The sequence below is a fragment of the Aristolochia californica genome, unplaced genomic scaffold (genome assembly GCF_029961685.1).
Source record: "Aristolochia californica isolate CCGP_79_NKW_82.1479 unplaced genomic scaffold, dmAriCali1.0.hap1 SCAF_11, whole genome shotgun sequence".
NCBI classification, from domain to species: domain Eukaryota; kingdom Viridiplantae; phylum Streptophyta; class Magnoliopsida; order Piperales; family Aristolochiaceae; genus Aristolochia; species Aristolochia californica.
In genome coordinates this window covers 31352576-31378986 of record NW_027181782.1, presented here as the reverse complement: position 1 = coordinate 31378986, position 26411 = coordinate 31352576, and the positions used below count along the sequence as shown (strand labels likewise).

Genomic DNA, 26411 nt, shown 5'->3' with positions numbered 1-26411 from the left:
CTTATATTTATTTTCACAAGAGGAGATGAAGTGGTTGGTATGAGGGGCACAAGAGGCTTGTTCGCAGGTTGATGAGTGCGCCATTGTGTGTAGAGTTTGTGAAGCTAGTTTTGGGTAATTAAGGGACAACATTTTGTTTAACCTCATGTATTTAGGATGTTTCATTCATCTTTATCTCAATTGATTGCCAATATGGAGGAGGAGTCAGAGTGTCTTGTTAAGTTTGAGCATTATGCTGAAGAGCATCTGAATAATCTATTAAATGACTACGAAAATATGATGAAGGCCATCGAGGATAAGATGCAATTGTTCTTACACCATATGCAAACTCAAAGACATCCTCCTCCAGATCCTCTCATAGATGATGAATAGTTTTTTCTTATTTTTTGTATAACTTATAAAATCATTTGGGATTTTATTGTAAATATTTTTCTTGTTATATATATAATATTATTTTTAATTAAATTTATTATTTTAATTTTATATTTTTATATTTATATAGAATATGAAAATATCACATTTAACAAAAAAATTAAAATTATATTTTTTATGCTTTTCCAGCGAAATTTAAATTTTGGCTAGGAAAACAACATTACTATGTAAACATTAATAAAATACTCAATGCCAATGAATTTCTAAATTTGTTGGCACAAGTTCTACCACTCGAAAGCTTTAGCGAATCGAATTTTTCATGGAGAGAACTTCTCCCAACTAATTTTGGACTTTTGCGAGTGAAAAAATCATTGGCATAAGTCCATTTCTTATAGTGCACAGGACATATTGCCTCTTCTTTGGTGTCATTTTGGATATAGTTGGCTAGGGCTGCAGTTGTGACCCTTTGATCATACATCTTCCTCATTGTTTCAGGGAGGGAACCAAAAAGCTTTATCTTTGTACTAACAAGCATCTTGAACTGTATTGGGAGGGCCATCTTCCTAGCGACTATTGAAAAACCTTGAAAACATTTTCATCATAAGACCTTAAGCTATCTCATTTCTAGTTTTCTTTCTCAGCTACCACTTTTACACAGTGAAAACAGCACCAGACATTTCAAACCGTTGCATCTTTACAACTAAAAAGGAAAAGAGATGACTTGCATTCATTTACAGACATTTCTATGCGATCAGTAGTCAGAAATCACAAAATTTTGAACTCATGTAAATGCTCTTTGTCTCGTCTTTCTACCGTATGAGTATCATCTTCAAGCTGAAACACAAAAGAAGAACAAGAGTCATGTATCCTTTGGCTTTACCAGCGCAAGCATTCGGGAGTCCTGGGAAATCCTGTGGCAGCGGCATTTCACAGTTTTCGCCATTGAAGTAGATTTTCCGAGGGAATGCCCAACCATTTCTTAACGTAAATGAATCCAGATCTTTGCTGAGTATTATTTCTGTAGTGACTGAACCTGGATCCTTGTCAATGGCATTTAAGAGATCATCGTTGTAGAACTCCAACCCCCAGAAAAGGGCTGCATCACCTGCCAATCTTCTACCTGATTCAACAATCCTTACAGTTCAAATTGGTTTCTCTCAATCTGAACAAATTAGTTCATTATGAACTCACCAGAATGGACCAGAGTGTTCAACTTTGAATGGTTGAAGCTATAACTCCAAATACGTTGGCTGAAACCAGGATGCTGAACCATCACACTCCAGTCTGAGTAATTGGCCCCATAATGATAGTTAGACACGGTTAACTTAACTCTCCAGTGATCTCTGTAGTTGGCTTTGATGTGCCAATGCACTTGAACTGGGCACATATGATCGGTGCACCGGATCAGTTGGCGACGATCAAGACTTGAAGATGATGAGATTGCATAATCATCGCTGAGAGTAATGAACTGGAATGAGCACAACTGGGAAAGATGGAACCAGTCCATGATAATGGAGGAAGTAAGCACAGATACCTGACACAGATCTCCATGGTTTGATCAGACGTGGGTCTGCAGCCACAACTGCACTGCGGGCATGGGGTGACATGGCTATTGTAGAATGTGGATAGTGAAACACAACAGATGGGATTCTTGTTGGCAACATAACTTGAGTAAGTGCATGCAGCTTGCCAAGTCCCTGCAAATTGTAAAGCCATGTTAGTGCATGGCTAGAAATATATATTTATCCCATCAAGACAGGTAGATTAGGGAATATAGGTTTCTAACTAATCTTTAAGTTGAGATCTTCTATATATCATACTAGAAAATTGCTTAAGAAAGATTTCCATAGCAAGTATAATTATAATTTCTCGAAAATGATAGAAAATTATTATGTTCATTGAGTCGATTTGACGTCATATTTTATAAAGATTTGGCTTAAATCAATCTCACTAAGTCCATTTTGGCCATTTGAATTTTGTTTATAAGATCATGTCTAATGTCAAGTGTGAGATAGGCTATTAAACTTTCATTATCTTGATAGGAAGGAGATTCTCAATATTTGGAAAAATAACACTGAAGTCATAACACTAAGGCCCTGTTAGTGCCCTTAGTTGGAAATTTATATCCCAGAAAAAGTTAGAAATATTTTTTCTAGTATACATATTTCTAATAAACCTTTAGATGAAATCCTATTAGTTTCTTACAAGGAAATTACATAAAAAGTTTTAAAATTTCTAAGGAAAATTAAATGGACTAGTTAGTGCCTTTTACAAGCAAAATAAATGAAAATTAATAATCAATCTCATACATTATTATACTTATCAAATAAATTTTTAATAAAAAATATCAAATACAAATTGTCATGAAAAATTGCAAAGTATTATAGCATCAATTATTAAATACTTATTAAAAAAGTTTTCCAGAAGGTTTTCGTGCCCATCTTGGCTGGAAAATCTTACTAGGAAAGTTATATGTTTCCTCGTAAGAATTTCTAGTTCTAGGAACTATGAGGCATTAATGATCATTCGAAATATATTTCTACAAGGATTCATAATTCAGTCTAAATGAGACTCAAATTTGCTTAATACACATGAATTCATAGACTAAAATAGACTAAAAGAGGAGGAGATGGAAAACATTTTTTTTTTTTTTTTGTAGCAAGAAAGAAGGGGGAGAGGGCCTTTCTCATTCTTTTGTTTTCCCCTCCATCCAGCAGGGGAAAGGGAAGGAGAAGAGTGCCCCCTCCCCCCTCCTCTCCTTTCTTCTTTGATGAGAGCTACCATAGACAGATGCCTTATGTGGACAAAGAAGGAAGGGGTTGGGGGTGGCTCCCCTCTTTCAAGGGTGCCCCGCGTGCAGTACTCTAGTGTGGAAGCCATTAAAAGGAGGTAGCTCAGGGATTTAGTGGCTTACTGAAAACTTGCTCCTGTCTCATGCCATTGACGACCGGAGTCACCGTCGGTGGAACATCTTCAAACTGGGCACAAGTGTAACCAGGTCGCGCCGTCATCAATGTGAGATTTGCCGGAGGATATATCGTCGAATTGTCCCCCAAGTTTCCGACGACGATCTCAAACGACGAAAATGACTCGGTAGGATCAATGGCCCAAGCTTGTAGCAAACCTCCGTGACAGCAGCTCTCCGACCGGTTCTCCGGCCCCACGTCCGGCGTTAGATCAACGATGACGGGGTCCTCCTTGCATGAATGCGGGGTCTGAAACTTGAAATCGGAGCAATTCCCCTGTTGGGTGGCAATGGCGCCTCTCATGGACCAGATCACCTCTTTGCGACTCCACCTCCATCCCAGCATCCATCCCGGTTTCTCGACATGCCGGTACTGGTAGAAGTTTTGGATCGTCACCTTCGCCTGTAATCATCTAACAGCCGATTGTAACATCACTACATCAAATCATTCCTCACAGTTGACAAAGATTAGATGAACATTCCTGAGGATCAGTAAAACAACAGATACCTACCACATAGCCGTCGGTCCGCCATTCATGGATGTCCCATGTCACTGTGATATTCCCGTTGGGATCCAAAGGGTCGTAACAGTCTGCACCAAGAAAAGAAGTAATATAACCTGTTTCGTTTTCATCCAACTGCAGTAGAAAAAAAAAAAAAAAAAAAAGGGCAGAGAGAGAGAAGAGAGAGTGTAGTCAGTGACCTGAGAGAATGAACAACAACACAGTAAGTAAGAGAGTCTTCATCGGATCAGGAAGAAGCAGCTTCATATTTACTGAGAATTTGGAACTGAAGAAGGTGTGAAGAACCCAGAAACGGTGACTGATAGGAAGCAAATTAAATGAAGTTGAGAAGAAGTAGCTTATTTAAAAGGAAAAGACGAAGCTCCATCTACCTCAAGGGCTATCTATTTCTGATTCCTGCTGGCTGGCGAAGCATTGGGAACTTCGAAGAGGTAACAATGGACAAAACTGGGATGACTAGGTCGAATGGTAGTATTCCAAATGGCTACTGAAGCAGCCATCAACACACTACGCAACACACTGGAAGACCCTCTTTGTCCTTTCCTATGTTTTGGATTAGAAAACTCATTAACCCATCAAAAGGGAGCTTAATGGAGTGGACGGCCGTAATCCCTTCTCCACATTGAGATGGATCATGGCAAAGCAACCGAAATGCTGATCTCTTATTACGTGTCAGCAAGAGGAACAATGATCTCTCCAAGGGAAAATTCATTAACATCTCCGCAACTATGTAGTGATCTCTTGCTGAATCAGGAATGGTAGGACTCGGATTCCTTGCTTGTCTTGTTTTCGTTGCGATAAGACCGAAGCTAAATGCATGTAATAGATTCACTGCAGTGTACTGACTCGGGGCCTCAGTACACAGTAGATGCATCACTATATCAGTCAGTAGATTCATTACTGTCTGTGACCTGATTGAGGGCCGGAAGGGGCAGAGGTGGTTGTGCACTGAGTCATTTGTGGCTCTTCCATAATAAATTCATTGAGGGACTCAAATAACATCTGTTCTGAGAAAGAATAATAGCTTGATTCACATCAGATATCAGTACAAACCAGCCGGATACCGCTTATCTTGAAGGTCATGTAAATTTGGCTAAAGATTCTGGAACAAAAAAGGTTTTCTCTTACAGATTGTAATAGTTGTTTGTACATTTGACATTCATTTTACTTATGTAATTACTGGATGAGAGAGATTAGTAGTTGATTTACGTGTACACAAATCAGCATTGACGAAACGAGTTAAACTTTGGGTACCTGTAGGTAAATAATATTATTTCTACTTAGTATTTTTTATCTATTATTATTTTTAATTAATTCATGTTGAATATATCTTCTATTGTAGATAAATATTATTTAGTGGATGTTGGTTATACAAATCTTTTAGGATTTTTCGATCCTTATCGAGGCACTCGTTATTATTTGCAAGACATTAGAGATAACCCTCCTACAAATGAGAGAAAATTATTCAACCTAAGGCCCTCATCTTTGATGACTACTATTGAGCGTCCTTTTGGGGATTTAAAAGCTCGATTTAAGAATTTTGAAAGACACTCCTCTATTTACATTTGATATTGAGGTAAAAATTGTAATTGTTTGTTACATATTACATAATTATATAGTACAAAGGATTACATGGATATATTTGAAAATGAAAAGGATGGACCAAATGATGAGTTGAAGGTGATGAAGATCTAGCAATGATAGTGTAATGATTTTTTGGATGAAGAGGACCAACAAAGAAATACTCAAAGGGAACATGCAATACAATCCACAAAAAGCATCATATTTTCGAGATTTGTTGGCAACTCAGATGTGGCATAGTTATTGATTATTGTATTTTAATGAATATGACCCTTTAGGTTGTATTTTATAGATACTAACTTGATGCTTTGTGTATTAAATATTTAAACGTGATGTATTTGTCATATTTTTTTATTACTATGCCATTTAGAAAACATATTGGACAATTATTTTAAATAACGATGAAGCATTTTTGAAATAAGTGAAACTGCCATTTTACTAAGTTCAAAAGATAAATAATTAAAAAATATTAATTTTGGAAGTAAATATATTGTGAGTTATGCACTTTTACAAATCTATCAATTCATGATTAAATATTTTTTAAAAAGAAAATATTTTATCAAGACTTTAAAGTATTAGTCTAAAATACCCTTTATCAAAGTGTTTTTATAATTAAGTAACCTAATTATTTATTTATATAAATTCATGATGTTTAATATTATTTTTAATTAATAATTTAAGAGTGATAATTTATATATTGTAAAAGTAGGAATTTGATCAAGCATCTTGAGATTATAAAGATAAACATCTTTGTTTAGGTATTTAGTTAATTAAATAAATTAAAGTAAATATTTTTATAATTAATTAAATTAAACCAAAAAAGTTTATTTTTACTTTCATTTGGAGAATATATATGGGTTATAGCTAATATATTATTTTGGTTCTACACAATTTCTTATTTTATATTAGAGTTCCTTTTAGCATACTTTGGATATTACATGGAGATTTGGCAGCTAAATGTTTTAGGTCCTCACATCTACTATAATAAGTTTCATACAAACTCAATTGCTGATTGGAAAGGGTATTCTACCACTTACATTAGGGTTTTAATTGGGATTTAGATGTATTTTTAATACTTTCTTTCACACTGCCTTTTTTCTAAGCTTATTTGAAGTGTTTGATTCATAAGAAATATTTGATCATCTTTTCAGTTTGTTAGTCTCCCTTTTGATGCCATCTTCCATAACTAGTATTTGATTCTCTATTTTCTCCCTAATATTGTTATTTATCTTAAATCAGACAATAAAGGTTCATGTGTTGAACAGAAGAGGCACAATGAAAGTTAATAATAACATACAACAACAACAACAACAACAATAACAACAATGAACCCATACAAGCGACAAACTATCAAATGCCTTGCAAATACTTGCTGGAGCCTGAAGGCCAGGCCATACAACACTGAATAACACACAAAAAACTGAATACGAACAGGATGACAATTTAAGTAAGAACTAAGAATAAGCACCAAACAGCATTACTAACAAGTCTACTTTCAAAATTCCTTACTCTTGCTTCTCCAACTCCCCCATTCTCTCTATGATAGCCTGTCATACATAACAATACAGTGAGTCAAAAGCTTTTGCAAGGTGTTATAAAGATATGAGTTTCAGCTTATTCAAGTCAAACTTGTATGATAGAGATCTTCCATCATGCAATTACTCCACTTGAAAATGAAATTAGTGGGAAGTACTTTTTAGAATTCCATTAAAAAAATAGAAAAATTATTTTTAGAACTGCAAGGGTGAGCCCAATACTGGATTCGGCAAATGATGGAATACAGACAGAAAGACTCATGTTGATGACATACAGCATAATTTAGACAAATTGTCCTCGAAATATGCCCAGAACTGGTCAAGTCTGAGTGGCAGGATCAGAAAAATGTCAGTTTTGATCACTAGTTTGACTTTGATGAATTTTTGGATCCGTGTCTGAAAATGAATAGGTCAGATCCGAACCCAGGCCATGAGGTCCAATGGGGCCTCATAAACAACTCATGTTCAGATACTAAGAATTTGTTTTTGGTAAACCAGAAACTTAGGATTTAGGATTTCTTTGATTACTCTTCTATTAAGCTAATATATTTCTCTAAAAAAATAAACAAATATTTCTTGCATTTTATGTAAAAATATAGATTTATATGAATTAGCATATGATGTTTTACTTACTAATATAAACCATAAATCCAATATACTATGTTTATTATTTAATAATCTTTTCAAAAGTCAATGATTTTGGCATATGTAAAGGAAAATTTAAGCTTTAAAATCATGACTTAAATAAAATGACCTAGTCCAAGGCAGCCTTTTGTTGTCAAGTCCCAATAAACCAAATATGAATCTGTTCATAAAAAATACAACTGAACTAGTTCTGGACATATGAGAATCCGGCCCAATTCCAGGTCCAGAGACAAGGATCTAATGAGCTGCTAAAACTTTTTTTTTTTGAAAGTCCTAAAAAAATTACCGGATGATGGGAAGACTTAGGAGAATGTATTTTCCCACCCCATTCCAACTAAACAATTAAGATAAAGATTTCTTCCCCTGAGGCATCTTAGGAAGAGAGGTACCAATCAAGATTAGCTTGCTCAAAAAGGCACTTAATGCTGTTGCAACTGTTCTGAAAGTTTTATTGAAATGGCTGTTCTGAAAGTTAACAGAAAGCCAAATAAAGAAATACCTTCTTGCTTGTTTCTTGCAACTCCCCGGCAAGAATAAATTCATCAAGTATCAGATATACCTTCAAATAGGCAAATGCATAAGTTGTTCAGCAAGGCACATTAATTCTTTTCTAAAAGACAACTTTCTTTTTTTCAAAAAATTAAAGAGACAAATCAACTAACCTTATGGAAATTAAACACCAAATCTAGCTCACATACGTTGCTGAAAAAGTGATCCAGTATCTCCACAAACAAATGGATACACTCCAAGTATGCCAACTCATTATCAGTGATGTCCACACACATTGAGAAAAAGAGTCCAGCATATCGTCTGTAGATAACTTTGTGGGTACGGAACTAAAGCAATATAAACTCAGTATCAATAGGTTTATCTATGAGAAATAAATTCAGGTATTCACAAATGCAGATGTAAATAAAATGTTCAAGAATTTATGTCCAATAGTACTCAGAGAAACAAGTATAAGGTGTTTACTGATACAAACAATAAATATGAACACAAGAACCTAGGGCCATGGCTTTGATAAGTAAGCTATAGATAGAAGAATCTGGTGCAGGACCATACAGAAACAGAGCAAAAGAAGGCAGATCTAAAGTTATCTTAATTTACCCCAAGATTCACTACTGGGTTTCTTCCTCTCAGCATTACATAAATCCATAAAAATCCTTCGTTCCTCCGAAACTTCTTCCAGAATGCCAAGGCTCACATATCCTTTCCTAACTACCAGAAAGTGGGGAATTTAAATAAAAAATCTCATAAGCTCCTCACCCCCTATAGAATAACTACAACCCAGATGATCTAATTACAGGAATTTTCTTCTGACCACAAACTAACAAATCCAAAAGTTTAGGTGGGGTAATATGCCCCAAATTAGGAATAGAAGGATAAAGGCCAAGTGACAATGGAATCAAGTTTAACTGAATGAGTATCCGGGTCAGGCAGCAGTACGAATTATTGGTTTCAAATAATGCTTGGTTTCAAACTTTCAACTGCAGAATTGCTCTCTCAGAGGTCGCAGGTGAACACTCTTAGGATGATATACATGAGCATCTATCTATGTAGCAATTTGAATGACTCGAGAAAAAATTTTAAATCAGAATCGTCTATCCAAATGAAATTTACAACCACATAACACTCCAAAATGCAAGTGAAATTCCCTAGGTGAAACAAAGATCTGATAAATCTCCAAAGAATAAAAGCTTCAAGCCACCTCATTTATCAGCTGCAGGAAACCAAGAGGAGAACAAAAGATGGCTACTACCATTCCAATCCAAAAGGAGCAGAAATTAACATATAAGTATACTTTAAGACTGACTGTGTAGGATTCCCTTCTAAGGTTGATGTGAAATAACCTAGAGAAATTTATATCCAGACAGACCTACAAGATGAAAAAAATTAAGCTCTGGATCCATAAGAATTTGATATGCTATTCTGAACCTAACACCAAATATGTTCAGAAAACACTTTGACAATGGTCTAAAGAACTTGATCCATTATAGAAAAGAGTAATGGCTCCCTGTAGGCTTCTCATCAACGTGGGGCTATTGCACAAGAAGAGACTGGCAATATAACTGCCGCCAAAAGGTAGCAAGCATCCGAGATGCAAGTCTCTAACCAATTGCATTGCATCTCCAGAGTTGGGAGAACCTTATAGTATAAAAGAAAAGCATCTCCAGATCATATAGGTCACCTCCCAGTATGCCTTCTTGCTTGGCTATGACCAGGTCCCTTGCACACCAATTTCCAAGGGCATCCAGGCACCTCCAGGATTCCCACCATTGAACAACTTGACAGAAAAAGGAAAAGCATTGAGACTCAAAATTTTGAGCTCAGCAATAGAGAGAATGAATTTGTTGACAACCTCCTTGTCCACTGCCCATACATTTTTCAGGTTTGAGGTGCTTTGCCATGAGAGTTTGGTTTTCAGTTTTGAGTTTCCCGTTCATTCAGTAACCTCCAAGAGAAACCAGTCTAATTTCCCTTGGGTAAGCATGATCGAGTTCTTTGGCTTCACTCATTTGTTGCAATGCTTGAAGACAAAGACGGTTTGGTGAAAGGAGTCAATGAGAGAATTTTCCATCATGTCTTGTTCTAGCAGATTCCTTGAGGTTAGCCATTTGCATAGCTCAATCATCAGAGACAAAATGGGAGCTGATGGCCTCCTTGGACTCCAGGATTAAGTCTCCTCCTGCATAATCCCCCCTTTGAGTAGTTCTGCATGAACAGACTCTAGAGGTGATGTGGGGCCAATTGGTGGTGGTGGCTGTGCTAGCAAGTATCACGATGAGGGTATTCATCTATTTTCTTTTTTTCTCCTTCAGTCTTTGTGACTCCAAAGCTTTTAAGCCTTCCTCAGTTCTTGGGCTTATAAGTATCATTTCACTGAGCCCCTTTGTTGTGGAAGGTGATTGGGTAGTCATCATCAGCTGGTTTTTAGGCAACGCAACTCCCCCTTGACAACATTCAGAGTTTATGAAGGCCTCTCGTATCTCCAGAAGACATGATCCTAGGAGCATTTGTTAACTGGCTAAATCCATGGTTTGGAGAGAAGATTCCCATCAACATCTAGTGGGAAATTTTCTTCTAACAGTTTGTACTATTTTCATCATTGCTATTCTCTTCTTGTAAGCTTTTCCTTCAAATAAACCATGATCCATGATCACATTTGACAAAAACGTGCTTTTGCTACTAATCAAACGCAAACAATTAAATTTCTTTTATTTTCTTTGTATACTTTTTTTTATTAAGCCCCCTTTCTACCTCAAATAAGAAGCTCTCTTCAAAGGTATTATACAGAAAGAGTATTAACAAACACATAACAGCCACACAACCTTCTAACTTTGTGGTGCTAGATTGCAGTTAGACTGGCTAATGCTTTTTATGCTATGATATGTAAACCATTTGTATGTGAACATTAAACCGTCATGTCTCCATTGAGAGATGCATTCACTTCACTTTACATTGCAAATTGCAACTCGTCTCCTCAAAATAGTATATGTTTGCACCTATGGCAATTGCTTAGCTTCTCTCGCAGAATGACAAAATATTTCACCAACTCTCGAGTGACAACCATCACTTATTTTTTGAAGAGTCGCTTGAATGTTTTTTACTTCACTCCTCTGAGGAAAGTGCAATTCTATACCCAATTTCACTTCTACAATATAGGAAGGACCTTTGTCAAACCCAAAGACATGCCTAACTGCGCAACCTAAAGAGAATACAAAAATCCCAAGAAAGAAAATGAAAACATAGACCAACCTCGACGAAATTGGTGAATTTGGGATCCCTGTTGACGACCAACCGATGAACCTACAAAATGAAAAAAACTCAATAACAACAGCAATTACTCGCACACAACGAGCCGGTCGAAAAGGAAAACAAGGAGATCATCAGGCAATGAAAAAAAGAGTGAAGAAAAGTACCTCGTATTCGACTTTATGCTTCTCGGATTCTTCAAGAGGAACATAATATTTTGCAAGACGCGTCTTTCCTTGCCTGTTCTGGAGCAAAATGAATCGAATCTGCCATCCAGACACGAAAGCCTAAATAAGAGATTTCATTGGCCAGAAATCTGGATTAAAACCAGCAGCTATCAGAGTTGAGACGTTTACCATGTCGACGGATCGGAAAACAGGCGCCTCCGATCTCGCAAGAAGGGAGGAAATTTCTAGGGGCCGAGGAAGGAATTTCAGATTAAAAGTGGTTCTTCCGCGCTTCGACTTTGAAAAGAACAGTACTACAGGGTAGCCCTCTCCCCGGGTAGTTTGGTCATGACTCGAAAGGGAAAGAAACGCAGACCATTTGCCCGACTCCGGGTCCGACCTAAGAGATTTAGTAATAAAATATTTTAATAGATTTAACTTTTATCAGATAGTTTTTATTTAATTTTTTATTAATAAGTTAAGATAGATTTTAATTTGTCCGATTTAATAAATAATTAAAAAATAAATTATTTTTTTTAATTTTTAATTTAATATATAAAAATAAAATACTCAAACAAATTGTTACTTTTTAATATCTAAATTCTCACTCTTAAAATATTAATTAAATATAATATTAAAAAAATAAAATAAAAAAGAGGGTATTTTATCATATAAAATTACTTTTATAGGTTTAATTTTATAATATATTTTTATTTAAAAAAACTAAAATATATTTTAACTTGTTTTAAATTAAAAAAAATAATTAAAAATAAATTAAGATTACTTATTTAATTAATATATAAAAATAAACTTATTAAACAAACCCATACTTTTATAATATCTAAATTCTCAATCTTAAAATAGTCATTAATATAATATTAGAAATAATAAATTTATATAAATAAATTTGGTATTTTATTATATAAAATTACTTTAATATATTTAACTTTTATTTTAGATAGTTTTATTTGAATAAACTAAAATAAATTTTAACTTGATAAATAAATTTTAAATATTTATTTAATTAAATATATAAAAATAAAATGAATAAACAAATACTTACTTATAAAATATCCAAATACTTAATCAAATTGTTACTTTTGTAATATCTAAAGTCTCACTCTTAAGAAATCAAATATAATATTAAAATCATGAATTTATATAAATAACAAAGAGGATATTTTATTATATAAAATTATTCTGATTGATTTAATTTTTATAAGATAATTTTATTTAACTATTCTATTAATAAACTAATATAAATTTAAACTTTTTTAAATTAATAAATAATTAAAAATAAAATTAGATTTTTATTAAATATATAAAATACTTAATTTTATAATATCCAAATGTATAAGTGAGAGGGCAGAATGAGTTGAACAAGAGAGAGTGCGAGTGAGCGTGTGAGTGGAAGTAAAAGTTATAAAAGTTAAATCTATCAGAATATTTAATTAATAAAAATAATTTCTTTGCACTTTACACAACACTTTCCATTGTGCACATTAACAAAAAATATATATTTTACACTACACTTTTAATTGCGGACACTAACACAAAAAAATAATTTACTTTTACTAGGTAATTCACTTTCACTTTTAAAGTACACTAATCCTCCCTAAGGTATTTTTTCTACAGAAAGAAATACTTAGACTATCTAAGGCCTGCTTAGTAGTCGAGGTTTCACATTCACTACTTTACCCTACTTACAAATAGTGAAAGAAGCTGTCTCTGAACTGAGATTACAAATTTTAATTTGCTCATCAAGATATCTTGAATTATATCTGGAACGAAATCTTACTATTACATTCACATGAAGAGAGAGTATACCAGAAGACAGTCATCTCCTCTTGATTCTCCATCTCCTCAAAACCCAACCACTCTCTCTCAAGTCCAAAGGATATAAGCTCACTGGCAAAAATGGCAAGTAGCAGTGCCATTTGGGCTCCTGGGTCTTATAGCTCATTTCTGTATTTTGAGTTGGAAGCTGCCAGTAGAGCTGCTCCAATGCCAGAGCCATCCTTGGAATGCTCTATAATGATATCCTTTGTGGTCTCTGCTCCAAGTAACTCTGTTACTGCTCCTTGGAGATAGCTTCTGTATTGGGGATAGTGTTCATATAAACCTCCATCCATGGCTACCACTGTCCTCTTTCCGAATATTAGTCCTTTCGAGTCTTGTTCCATCTTTTCTAAGATGCCCACTATGCCTGCGCCCGCCAGTCGGCCACCCCGCTTCGCTATGGTGTCACAAACCTCTACTACCGTCTTCCGGGCGCTTAGCGAGGATAAAGATACCTGATGACGAAGAAGCTGTGATTTCTTCTTGTTGTTACAGCTTACAATTTCAAATTCTACTGATTGCTTTTAGTACTATGAACAAAAAGGGTGTGAACTGATATTTACCCCAAATGTTTCAGTTAAAATATCTGCTACATCTCCAAGATTGATGGAGTTGTCTTGCTGCATAGCACACAGATTGGGAGTGCTGCAAGTATTGTTCTGATGAGAGTTAAGTATATCCATATTGCATGCTAGCTTAATTGTCAAAAAATAAATAATTAACTTGCCTTAGTGAGAAGGGTGTGGCAAGCTTGTGAGGAACAGAACCTCCAAATAAACCATCAACTTCAGCCATCTTTAGCAATACCCTTCTTACGATTTCGCCAAGGTACTTGCCAGAGATTGTTTTCTCAAATATCTTCTCGTATTGAAGCCAGATTCAAAGAGTGATATAATGGTGATGAAGGCAAATCAGAGATATTACATCAGGTCTGCTAGTGAAATAATTTGGTGCTTACCTGCTCACCAGGGTTTACACTTGCAGCATCCATGTCTTCATCAAACTCGGTTAAAGGAAGACCCGTTGAAAATCCTCCCCATTCAGTATTAATAATCTGCACTGGGCAAGTATATTATAGCAAATGATGCAAAAAGTGGTATTCCAATTATGTGATAAAGTGCAGCATTATATCACCGGCTTCACTGGGGCTTTCTACCAATTTACAGTGATCTCCTGATCTGACTTCATTCATGAGAGCACATATATATTGTTGTACATCTTCAATGGAGTTAGAGATCACTACTGAATGGAAAAAGCAGAAAGCCATATTTGTTGTTGTTCTTCAATGTCTCTGCCCAGTGACTATATTAAATTTTTGGAGATAGAGTGACGGAATTGAGCACAAACCGTTTGTCCAGCATCAGGTTTGCCGCCCTTCAGCTTTGGAATTGCATCCATTCGTTCCAAGTAGCAAGCATTTGTGCCAGTGCCCAAGATTACTGCAACCATCACGTCTTCATCCCAATATCGAGCTCCAGCAAGTGTTCCCACTGTGTCATTAACCTATCCAATAGATGATAGTTGAAAGCTTAACGATAGTAGCTTCGGACTTGTGTTTGATTGTTCATTATGGCCAGGGAGGAATTTGATCCCAAATGAGCTAAATAACTAAATGTTATGACTTACCAGGGCTGATACCTGCATATCTATTCCCTGTCTCTCCATTGCTTCATTTAAACAGGAAACTACATCTTTGCCTTCCTGATGATCAATCAGTAAGGTAACACTTATCAGATAATGAGTATCATTACAGTAAGAGAACGCACAGAATTCAATTTTTCAGTAATTAAAGTACTAACGGTTCCTGAAACAGCGAAGCCCTTGGTCCATTTCATTAATATGCCAGCATCAATGGAAGTTTGCTTCACTGGGAAGGAAAATGTAAACCCAATTTCCCTCTTCCTGCCATGAGGAAGGTGGAACTTCCCAGTTTCTTTTTGGGAGAATCTGGCAAGCCCTGAAGCTATAAAATCAAATAATTGCTGCAAACGGATGAGAGTAGTCAGAAAAGCCACAGGGCGCAATACAGATCATGTGATTAACTAAATTATCTTGTCCTTATTGGACTGTTCAGGACCGAGAAAAGAACAAGAACAGAGAAAGCAAAAATGGCGTGGACAAAGGTGTTTAAAATAAAAAAGAAAAAGAAAAAAAAGACGAAAGGGTAACTTAGCAATGGATTTAAACGGAGGATATAGCAGAATGGAGGCAAATATGGCTGATCCAAACATGGTCGGGTTACAGATATGAAGAAGAAGAAGAAGCAGCAGCCAACCTCGGAAGTACCAAACATGAGATCTTCAGGAATTATGACTTGCTCGAATTCTGTATCAACAACACGGTTGTTAATTCCTCCCAGTTGAACCCTTAACACTCTGAAGTTCGTTCCTCCGAGATCCAAAGCATAGAAGAGACCCTTTTTATGTCTGTCAGATAACATTTACACAGTTAGAAGACCCTTTTTTTTTCTGTATCAGGAAAACTGGATCTTAAAGTGTTCTTCCATTTGCAGTTTTATAAATACATTCATACTTCATACGCTGCTTAAAATTTTGCAAAAGTAACGACAAAAATAGAGTGATCAACCACGAAACACAAAATTCCAGAAAGCTCAGATCATGAAACCCAAATCAAACTCAACGAAATCGAAGATGAACGAATGCTGGCTCACATAAACACATACCCAGTAGGCAAATTGTCGACATAACTGAGTATCATCTTAAGATCTCTGCCACCATCCGCCGCCAGGCCGGATCTCATGTCGGAAGCCATGGCGTCGGCGACGAGTCGCAAGACTGGAATCGGAGTGGCGCACTTCTTTTGCAGGTGGGTCAACATGGGAGGGGCCAGACTGCCAGATCCAACTGCCATGCGAGACCTCCATCCCGAAGATCGCATTGCCCAGATGGACCCGAGGGCCGGCGTTGCTCCAGTGACAGCCATTTCCAACTTTCCGGGAGCTGCTGCTGAGCAGAGAAGGTGGGTAGCGGTTGTTGAAGATCTGGTTAAATTTTCTAGCTCATTCTCTCACTTCATTTCTAATTTAAATTGTCGGAAATTATTACTGGGTTCATAGCTCAGACTTTACTGTTAATCCTTGAATACAAATTACATGTTCTATACAGAAATAATTTTCGTTTCTTGTTAGAAGGTCGTTGTTCACGCTTCCTTCCAACAGGCTCGGGCGGATGTCACAAAGTTCCGTCTTTGATTAAAACCAACGATCGCTTTCATTTCAAACGGCATATGCTGTATTTAGGATGGATAGTCTTGATGAGTTTTAATTATTTGGTTAGCTCCACAGCCAGTTCTTGAGACAAAACATGTGGACGCCATTGAAACGTCTGAAAAGGCAAAAGAAGCAAATAGAGTGGTTGTGTGTCTGCCTTAACGTGTACAGTTGAAAGGTTTCTGAGAGGGTTGACAGTTCCAATGCCCCTTGGCTTTCCCTTGAATGTCACCTGAATCTACCATTAGCAGTAGCTCCATCACAAACTTGTTTGACACTCTTGGAGTTGCTTACTAGAAACAAAAGAAGGCGTAATCCAGTCATCTCCTTTAAAAACAATGAGAATATGTATCTCCTTCCATTTGACATAAAAAATGGGAACAGGCTTGTATGTATCGTCATATTCTTCCTGTCTAATCCAGATTTGAATAATGACGACGAAAGTGCTGGGAAGGATCGCAAACACCAACCAGATAAAATCGACCAATCATCGTTTACATTGACGAAAAATAACGGTTAAACTCTACATCCGAGATTTGACAGGACAACCCCTGCGTCTGCGTGATTATTTTCCGCACTCAGCACTAACAGCAGCCACTAACGGCAGATTTCCCAGAAAAAGACCCGAGCTTTTTCGGAACTCCCGAACAGTAAAAGAAGGAATTGGAGAAAGAGAAAGAGAAAGAGCGAGCGGCAAAAGGAATAAACAATCCATCTTTGGAAGACTGGTACCTTTCGTCGTCCTTAGGTGAACCGTCTCCTTCTCTCTCTCCTGAATCAGGGCCGTCCACCCTCGTTGGCTTCTTCTTCAATTCACAGAAGCAGAAACAAGTGAAGTCGACGCGAAGAAACGAAGCGTACTAACAATATTCTAATTATTGTTGTTTCTCCTTAAGCCAATCACCCCCTTCTTTTGTTTTAGTTTCTAACGACTTGTGCGGTGAAGAGGATAAAAGGGTTCCAATCTCTTCTCTTCTTTTTGCGTGATCATCATCAGCGCCTCTCCGCCTGCCTTCTCTTTCTGTCATTCTGATCTCTCTTTTGCCGTGAGTTTCTGTGTATAAGGATTAGATATTTGGTACATGCTGTTTTAGAAAGAAGCGGAATGGAGAGACAAGAAGCGGCGGGGGCGGTTCTTCAGCGGGCGGAGATTGATACCAGTGCGCCGTTTCGATCGGTTAAGGAAGCTGTCGCGTTGTTCGGTGAGAAGGTTTTGGCCGGCGAAGTTTATGCCAATAAACTCAAAGAGGTTCTCTCTCTCTCGAGGATGTGGAACCTAAATGCTTGATTTAACGTAGTTCTTCTCTGCTCTCTGTTGATTTAATTTTTCAGCCAAATTGTTGCCTTCCTGGAAGATCATAATTGAGGAGTTGCTAGCTGATTTTACGGACTTCTGGTTAAAATATAGAATTCGGCCTTTTGGGCTTCAATTCATTCCTTTAGACTGTTACAGGACCTTCATATTATAGAACTAATGGCATCCCATGCTAGTCCCTTTTTCACTTTAAGAAATTTCTTCTTGGACAAATATACCAGTTCATGTACTAGTGATCAACAGCAATTTACTTTTATCTCAAAAGCAGTGGTAGACATCATCGTTCATCCGCTTGAACTTTGTCATTTGATCTACATTAAACAGTTTCTGAGTTAAAAAAATATGCTTCTGTGATAGATTCAGACCACGATCAGCGAAAACGGACATGGGCAATCTATGCTTGGCACTATCACAGCCGAGCTTGAAGAGACCAGAGAGAGCCTAAAAAAAGCAACGGAAGCAGGCGAGCAAATGGCCAGTAGCCTAACATCTCTCAAAGAAGAGCTAGAACAAACAAAGAGAGAGCTGCTTCAGTTGAAGGCCAAGGAGCTGGAGAAGCTGCCGGTGGAGACGGAGATTGAAGACCTGAAGTTCGTCGAAAACGCGATTAGCTTAGACATCAACCGGCAACTACCCAGTGAAGGAATTGAATTTGAAAGGAAGAGGTGTGTGAAGTTTTCGAGTCCACCTCTAGCTCAAGCGATTGACTCAGCAGAGAGGGATGACATACGATTGGAGAGACACCCTTCTCTGAAGAAGAAGAAAAAGAAGCCATTAATCCCTCTCATTGGAGAGTTCTTTTCGAGGAAGAAGGCAACACAAGAGGGTGTCTTCCCCAGAGCTCAAAGAGCATAGATGATCAATGGTATTGGGTTGGATAAGTTTAGCCATGGTTGGTTCAATAATCATTTGCTGGAGATGAAAGAAATGTAGAGAGTCTGGGATTTTTTGTTTCGTTTCTCTATAAAATTTGTAGTTGAATTCGGGTAGCAGTCGGCTGCAACAATTTGAATGAGGTTGAAGAGGAAAGGAGGATGGAAAATTGGTGATCAATGGCGGCTTTGAAGAGACTGTCAATCACTTGCTGCTCTAATATTCTTTATGATTCCGGGTGATTTGATGACATATCAGAAAAAAAAGCACAAGTCTACTCTACAAAAAGCTTTGAATCTATTGAATTATTTGTTACCATATTGCATGCAATGTAGCTGCTTGGAATCATGCATAAATTTATAAATTTGATTAACAACATACGATATATCAAGACAAGGAAGAATAGTATATTTTTATTAATGCTCGATTAAGCTGTTAAATACTTCATGACGTGGAGTAATTATTGAACTCCTTCAATGTTGAGAAATTATAAGCAAAAACCTTCTTGTGTTGTTGACTACAAAAATTAGTAAATATTTTGTTGTTATAGTAGATGAAGACAGAAGGACACTTTCAACTGAGATTCTTCTATGAGGCCTCCTCTTGTTAGACTCTTGTGAGACTTCACCATATTAATTCTGGCTTTATGAGACTTCTTATTGTGTGAGTCATGTAAGACTCTTCCATATATGCTTTTCAACACTCCCCCTCAAGTTGGGGTTTATAACTTCAAATTTCAATGAAAAAAATTCTTGGTCTTCAATATTCATAGGCTAAATTTATTTCATAGATGTTAAATCTTCATCATTTATTTTCTCCCTTTCTTGAATAGTTTGGTCACATAAAATTACTACAACAATTGGAACAAAATACCTCTTTCTTGTACTTCTTCTTCTACTTCTCCCCCTTAACTTGGGAATAAAAAGAACATAGAAAACCAACTTGGACAAAACATAACGTGGGAGAAGAAAAGGACTCCTCGTCATACGACAAAGCTCTATACGCCAATCAAAACGGTCATAGTCTGAAACACACTTCTATGTTAAATTTAGGATCCCATAAATAATACCTCGAGCAAGGAGAGAGAGAAAAAAAAGGGAAAAAGAGAAAGGCTCTTGGGTAGAGAGAGAAGAGAAGGAAAATAAAGGAGATTAGAGAGAGAGAGCACTTCACACTCGAGAGGAGAAAAAAGAAGAGACTTTCTTGATTGATTTCCGAGTTACAATCACCTCTATTTATAGTTGAGGAGGTCATAGAGTCCATGTACAAGTAATCTTAGGACTCCTAATTACATTCTAACTAGAACGCTCTAAGATAAGGCTATCATGATAAGATTACATTATCTATTTAAGCGACTAATTTAACTCAATTTCGAACTCTTCTTTAAGCATGTGAACCAAGATAGAAAGCCAACTTGTCGTCTTATCTTTGTGGGTCCCACATGATCTTCCAGTTCATGTTGATAGGGATACTAGTTCATGGTATCTTTGTGGGTCCCATTTGATCTTCAAATCTTCTATTTGAATCCAGCTCATGTTCCTTGTCTCCTAGCTCTAGCCAACTTGTATGAGGGCCCTTGTTGACATCTCTCGACCTCATGGTGGTTCCCACCAGCTCGTGTAGCCATGGTGGGTCCTAGATTGTAACAAGTATCCCCCACAATATAGATCATAATTACAAACTGTTTATTTCTTAAGAAACTAGATTCAAAGAGATTTAATAATTTTACATAAAAAGTTTCGTTCTTAAATCTGTTATGACCTCTTTATTTTTTTTCAATCTGTAGCTTGATGGTTGCCGACTCCAATGTGAATTTCTCCTTACATATAGATCAGATTGACATGAAATTTTATCCTTCTAAAACTAGACTCTAATACCTTTCATTCAAGTATAATTTTTCATCATAAAATATACTTATTTTGAAAGAAAAAATCTGATTGATTTTGGACTTTGTAATCTGGCAGATCTAAGTACTCTTGCTTTTTTGGCTTGCATGACCATAAACTCTTCTGATATTGATATCTCCCTCTAGAAAATTCATATTGAGAATTGATTTAATAGGTAGGAAAATATACTTACAGATATATCTGTTGACATATAATGCTCCATATAAAGTCTTTTTCTTGATGGTATAAAATGCATCAAAAGTTGAAGTTTTCTGCCGCTGCGTGTACCTCTCTTGCAGTCAGACCTTTGTTGCTTCAAATATCTATTTCTCTTTTTAGAAAATGACGAGTGAAAAAATTAGTTTTGATTTGGAAAGTAGACTTGATTATATTTTCTTAAATATATATTTGAAATATAAAAATTTCAGTATGGAGGTTTGAACACCAAGAAAAAAAATGGGTATTGGGACAGGAAAAAAAGATAGATTACAAACTTAAACTACTAGAGGTGATAGATCAGAAAAGGATCACATTATCTCTATGTGTTGACCGTGTCAACTCAAAAACCCCGCTCCGATACCAAGTTGACTTTTTGGAAAAGATAAATATATCACAAATTTGTAGTAATTTGAGTACAATGAGCCCCTATTTATAATGGAGAAAACAAATAGAATCCAATTACAATTAAACTGCCTTATCCCAATTATACCCAAATTTAAACACTAAAAGGTAAGTCCTAAAACAATTGAACAATCAAACATAAATAGAAGACTAACATAACGTAAACACCTTTAATTGAGACTTTTTAAGAGGGGGTGAATTGTGATTTAAAATAAAAACTATAACATTTATACAAGGTGTATGAGACAATGAATTTTTGTTGTCGATGTTCCCTTATTGGTAGTCACTGTCCAAGAACCCTTGGTCAGGAAAATTACACTAATCGCTCTATTAGCTGGAAAATACAAAGAAATTTTCAGGTTCTCTTTAAGCCATGTGTAATCCCCAATTACACAATTGATCTCTCCCCAAGAGGTTGAATATAACTAGATTCAGGCTCTAGTTGGCAATCCCTTTCTAGATTCTAGGCTCTAGAATGCTAATTACTCTAGTTTTAAGGTACTAGACAACCTCTAACAAAGAAAGTATATATAAAAAAAATTACACTTAAAATCTTTCTTATGGAGAGATAGTCCTTCTCTAAGTGATTTCCAAGCCTCCAAAACTTTAAGCACATAAGACAAGTTGTTTGGAGCTTGATAGTCGATCATGCTTTCCAACATCATCGATCATGTTGACCCAATAATTTATCATGCTTTATAACTTATGCTAGACTGAATTCTAGATGATTTATCATGCTACGGGTAAGATAGATCATGTCATATGCCAGTGTACTATTTTGACCTATAAGCACGATATAAGCTATTCTAAGGGATTTACCATTGTAAAATATTTATATACATTTGGTAAAACATGATTTTAAAAAATTTCATGCCCTAAAGTTCCATAGCACATATATGCTTAAAAAATTGAAGTTTTGGTTGGCTATCTACTTACATAGCTAGAGTTATTGAGATATTTTTATTCGACTTCAACTCTAGTCTTCAAGTCTTTAGTCTTCTTCTTTTTGTAAGTTTTTCTTCTCAATAATGATCTTCAATGTGTTTTGCTTCAGGTCTTGATTTGGCAACTTGATTGATCATTCTATTGTCTTGAGTTTTTGCCATAAACATCATAATATATGTGTGTTATGATCCCTAGTCATGGATCTTATAACATGGGGTTGTGGGAAAGGATCCAATGTTGAGTCCTACGAATTAGAATAAGAAGAGAAAGAGATTGAGCAGATTCGTTGAAGGGAACCTGGACCTTTGGGTTCATTGAGGAGAACTCCAATCCTAGGGTTCGTTGAGGATAACTCCAATCCCTGTTTAGGTAAATCAAGACTTGCTATTTTCTATTCCATTTTCCGCCAAATAGGGTTTACGACACCAAGAGTTAAAGAGGAAGAAATTAAAAATATGCCCTTGTGGCTGCACTACTAGTAAATTGACTTATGAAATAAATTGAAGGCAAATAACTCAATACTCAATGACTCAGCCACAACGCCACTGAATGACTCAACCTACTATTGAGTCTATAACATCACTCCCCCCTGGAGAAAGACCTTATCCTCAATCTTGAATGTTGGGTAGGCCTGGAGGAATGTCTCTACATCCTCCCATGTGGTAGCCATGTCATCTGTGTCAACCCAGTGGATGAGGACCTCCCACCTGTTATTGATTTGTCTGACTTGCAAAACTGTGGCTAGAGAGACTATAACACGCCCTTCTACCACTGGAGGTAAGAACGGAGGTGGTGGTGGCACAGTACCACCCTTGAAGGGTTTGAGGAGGGACACATAAAAAACATTGTGAAGTTGAGAGTCTGGTGGAAGCTGAAGCTGGTAAGCCACCTGGCCAATGTGTTGGCGAATAGAGAAGAGCCCAAAAAATTTGGGTGAGAGCTTGTGGCAGGGGCCAACAAGGGATTGTTGACGGTAAGGGTGGAGGCAGAGCCACACATAATCACCTCGGTTGTAAGTAACATCTCGGTGCCCCCTGGCATAGTATTCTTTCATACGAGCCTGAGCTTTCTTGAGACGTTGGGTAGCGTCTTGAAGCATTTGATCACGGTCCAGTAGTGCCTGGTCAAGAGCTTCAACTCGGGTGGAGCCTGGAAAATATGAGAGCAACCATGGAGGGTCCCTTATGTATAGAACCCGGAAGGGGGTAGCTTGAAAAGTTGTATGAAAAGATGTATTGTAGCAATATTTTGCCCATGGAGGCCATTCGACCCATCGTTTAGGGCGGTCGCCCACAAAGCATCATAAATACATTTCCACCGTGAGATTAACAATCTCAATCTGGCCATCTGATTGAGGATGATAAGATGAGGAAAATTTGAGTTTGGTACCTCATAATCGAAAAAGCACCCTCCAGAAGTGGTTGGTAAAGATTGCATCGCGATCACTCACGATGGACTTCGGAATGCCATGCAAACAAACAATGTTTTGTAAGAACGCTTGAACTACTCTGGAAGCTGTATAAGGATGTGCCAATGGAATAAAGTGAGAGTACTTTAAAATTTTTTCAACCACCACAAAGAGAACAGATTTTCCAGAAGTTGTGGGGAGGCCATCAATGAAGTCCATGGAAAGATCAACCCAAACTTGTGTGGGAAGGGCGAGTGGTTGAAAGATGCCAACTAGAGTATTGTTCTGCCTTGTTACGTTGGCATACACGACAAGAGGTCATGTAACCTACAATTTCTGACTTCATTCCCCACCAATAAAAATCGCCTCTAATCCGGTGCAACATCTTGTGAATGCCCTCATGGATGCTATCATGAGAGGTGGATAAAATTATTGCAATCAAGGGAGAAGAGTGCGGTAAGTATATTCGATTGTCATACAATATGATGATGTCCCAGATAACCCATTTGGAGTCCATTGTCCCGTCCATTATCTTATGAGACAACTCTTGGAGTGCTGGAGTATTCTGATATTCCTCTTTAATGGAGTCTAACAGGAGAGACTTGGGCTGACTAATTGCATATAATTGTTGTTGTTCATTTAGACGTCTTGATAAGGAGCCAACCACCTGATTCGATTTCCCCGCCTTATGTTCCACCATAAAGTCAAAACCCATTAATTTGTTGGTCCAATGTTGTTGTGGAGAAGTAGAGATTCGTTGCTCCAGTAAAAAATTGAGGTTGTAATGATCAGTGCGGATGAGGAAGGTACGTCCCCACAAGTATGGCCGCTAATGTTGAACAGCCTTGGCCAATCCAATTCGCTCTAGTGCATAAGCGGGTAGCTTCTGATGATGTGCTACTAATTGATGGCTAAAATATGCAATGGGATGCTGATTTTGCTACAGAACCGCCCCAATACCTCACCCGGAAGCATCACACTCTACCACAAATAAGGCCTTATTTGAGGCTAATGCCTGTTTGAGTTCATTGAAGGAGTTTGTAGCTGCAACGGTCCAATTGAAGGCATTGCGTTTAAGAAGACTGGTCAAGGGTATGGCCATTGTCCCATATTTTTTATGAACTTCCGATAGTATCCTGCTAACCCCAAAAATCCCCTTGTGCGGTTGTGGCCAGTTGATGACTGTTGTAATCTTTTCTAGGTCCACTGTTACACCCTCTGCTGAGATGATGTGGCAAAGATAGGCAACTTGAGGTTTTCCAAATTAACATTTAGAGTGTTTCAAGTAGAGATGATGTGCTCAGAGAAGTTGGAAAACAAGACGTAAGTCTTCCAAATGCTGGTCCCCCGGTGTGTTGTAAATCAAAATATCATCAAAGAAGACTAACACAAACTTTTAGAGATAGTCACGAAATAACTCATTCATCAATGCTTGAAACGTGGAAGGTGCGTTCGATAACCTGAATGGCAAAACCACGCATTCAAAATTTTCATGGTGAGTACGGAATGATGTTTTCTCAATATTGGGAGGATGCATTCTTACTTGATGATAACTAGATCGTAAGTCCAACTTGGTAAAAATATGGGAACCATGCAATTCGTCCAATAGCTCAACCACCACTGGAATGGGAAACTTGTCTTTGACTGTTTTTGTATTTAGCTCCCTATAGTCCACACAAAATCTCCAGGTGCCATTATGTTTCTTCATGAGAAAGACAAGAGAGGAGAATGGTGACCGACTGAGTCGGATGAGGCCTTGTTCCATCATTAGGTTGCATTGGCATTCAATTTCATCTTTTTGGAGTTGTGGATACCTATATGGTTGGACAACCACTACATTTGATCCAGGTTTCAAACAAATTCTATGATCGTAGTGCCTCAAGGGAGGCAACCCGGAAGGCTCCTGAAATAAGTCAGTAAACTCGTTCAATAACTTCTTGAAAGTGCTGCTTGGGGGGTCCCGTTTGTGGAGTAGGTTTATCTGATGGGTCATCTCCACTTGTCTGCCCTGTAACATCACTTGGTGTCCTTCAACCACAAAACTCATAGTTAAGGCAACAAAATCCCACAAAATTGGGCCCAATGTTTGCAACCATTTGATTCCCAATACCATATCAAATCCAACTAATGGTATGACTAAAAAATTCAGTAGGAAAATGAGTGGTACCAATAAAAAACTTTACCGCTTTGTTGACCCCATAGCTAGGGACTTTATCTCCATTTGCAACTGAAATCGAGGCAATTGGATGTGGGTGGATCTCAAGTTCTTCTTCTTCTTCTTCTTCTTCTTCCTCGTTGTCCTCTTCTTCTTCCTTGTCGTCATCTGCTTCCAGCTCATAGTTCTCTTGCTCTTGATTATCTTCATCAATAATTAAATTATGTCTTAGATGTTCTAGTTGTGTTCGAGTGGTGCCCCCAAAATGGTCGTGTTGATATGGGCACAAGTGGAATATCGCTCTTAACAAACACTGCCTCTTCATTATCTTGTTGAACATTGTGAAGTTATCTAGAGGAAAAGTCCTACTAGTAAGCTTTGATTTCCTCAGCGGTGGTATTTTATTGCTACAAAACATCATGCATTTCGATTTACCACCCTTTATATGACAAGCCATGGACCACCATGTTTAAGGTCATCTATCTAAAACACTTCTTCCGCTTTATATGTTAATACAAATTGGTCATCAATGCACCATGTGTGAGACCTACTGGCGGTAGTGAACCACCCATCCCTCTTGATGTCATGCATTTGGTTA

At 37.1% G+C, this 26411-nt stretch overlaps 4 protein-coding genes across 4 annotated transcripts; 1 reads left to right on the top strand and 3 right to left on the bottom strand.

Moving 5' to 3' along the window:
- Positions 1-1137: 1137 nt before the first annotated feature.
- LOC137943493 (COBRA-like protein 2) lies at positions 1138-4083 on the bottom strand. Its single transcript, XM_068788994.1, has 6 exons — positions 4041-4083; positions 3850-3929; positions 3287-3740; positions 1907-2069; positions 1564-1826; positions 1138-1477 (listed from the first exon to the last, which is right to left on the bottom strand). Exons 1-6 carry the CDS (start codon positions 4081-4083, stop codon positions 1182-1184), a joined length of 1299 nt encoding a protein of 432 aa, XP_068645095.1. The 3' UTR covers positions 1138-1181.
- Positions 4084-6715: 2632 nt separating this feature from the next.
- On the bottom strand, positions 6716-11888 carry LOC137944274 (AP-2 complex subunit sigma). Its single transcript, XM_068789910.1, has 6 exons — positions 11732-11888; positions 11543-11641; positions 11379-11429; positions 8285-8458; positions 8122-8181; positions 6716-6989 (listed from the first exon to the last, which is right to left on the bottom strand). Exons 1-6 carry the CDS (start codon positions 11732-11734, stop codon positions 6948-6950), a joined length of 429 nt encoding a protein of 142 aa, XP_068646011.1. The 5' UTR covers positions 11735-11888; the 3' UTR covers positions 6716-6947.
- Positions 11889-13112: 1224 nt separating this feature from the next.
- LOC137943936 (hexokinase-2, chloroplastic) lies at positions 13113-16528 on the bottom strand. Its single transcript, XM_068789378.1, has 9 exons — positions 16065-16528; positions 15657-15807; positions 15181-15363; positions 15008-15082; positions 14729-14884; positions 14340-14435; positions 14109-14239; positions 13945-14026; positions 13113-13836 (listed from the first exon to the last, which is right to left on the bottom strand). Exons 1-9 carry the CDS (start codon positions 16322-16324, stop codon positions 13495-13497), a joined length of 1476 nt encoding a protein of 491 aa, XP_068645479.1. The 5' UTR covers positions 16325-16528; the 3' UTR covers positions 13113-13494.
- Positions 16529-17666: 1138 nt separating this feature from the next.
- Positions 17667-18906, top strand: LOC137945011 (WEB family protein At1g75720-like). Its single transcript, XM_068790870.1, has 2 exons — positions 17667-17859; positions 18283-18906. Exons 1-2 carry the CDS (start codon positions 17716-17718, stop codon positions 18778-18780), a joined length of 642 nt encoding a protein of 213 aa, XP_068646971.1. The 5' UTR covers positions 17667-17715; the 3' UTR covers positions 18781-18906.
- Positions 18907-26411: the final 7505 nt, after the last annotated feature.

Bases quoted from the DNA above. Each gene is read 5' to 3' on its own strand.
- LOC137944274 (XM_068789910.1), bottom strand. The intron at 8,182-8,284 runs GTTAGTTGATTT...GCCTATTTGAAG, and splicing joins TGGTGTTTAATTTCCATAAG to GTATATCTGATACTTGATGA. The intron at 6,990-8,121 runs GTATTTCTTTAT...TATGTATGACAG, and splicing joins TGCAAGAAACAAGCAAGAAG to GCTATCATAGAGAGAATGGG.
- LOC137945011 (XM_068790870.1), top strand. From the start codon at position 17,716: ATGGAGAGACAAGAAGCGGCGGGGGCGGTTCTTCAGCGGGCGGAGATT. The intron at 17,860-18,282 runs GTTCTCTCTCTC...CTTCTGTGATAG, and splicing joins ATGCCAATAAACTCAAAGAG to ATTCAGACCACGATCAGCGA.
- LOC137943936 (XM_068789378.1), bottom strand. From the start codon at position 16,324: ATGGCTGTCACTGGAGCAACGCCGGCCCTCGGGTCCATCTGGGCAATG. The intron at 15,808-16,064 runs GTATGTGTTTAT...GTTATCTGACAG, and splicing joins GTCGACAATTTGCCTACTGG to ACATAAAAAGGGTCTCTTCT. The intron at 15,364-15,656 runs GTTGGCTGCTGC...ATCCGTTTGCAG, and splicing joins TCATGTTTGGTACTTCCGAG to CAATTATTTGATTTTATAGC.
- LOC137943493 (XM_068788994.1), bottom strand. From the start codon at position 4,083: ATGAAGACTCTCTTACTTACTGTGTTGTTGTTCATTCTCTCAG. The intron at 3,741-3,849 runs GTAGGTATCTGT...AGATGATTACAG, and splicing joins GGCGGACCGACGGCTATGTG to GCGAAGGTGACGATCCAAAA. The intron at 2,070-3,286 runs GTAAGCCACTAA...TACAATTTGCAG, and splicing joins GAGACAGGAGCAAGTTTTCA to GGACTTGGCAAGCTGCATGC.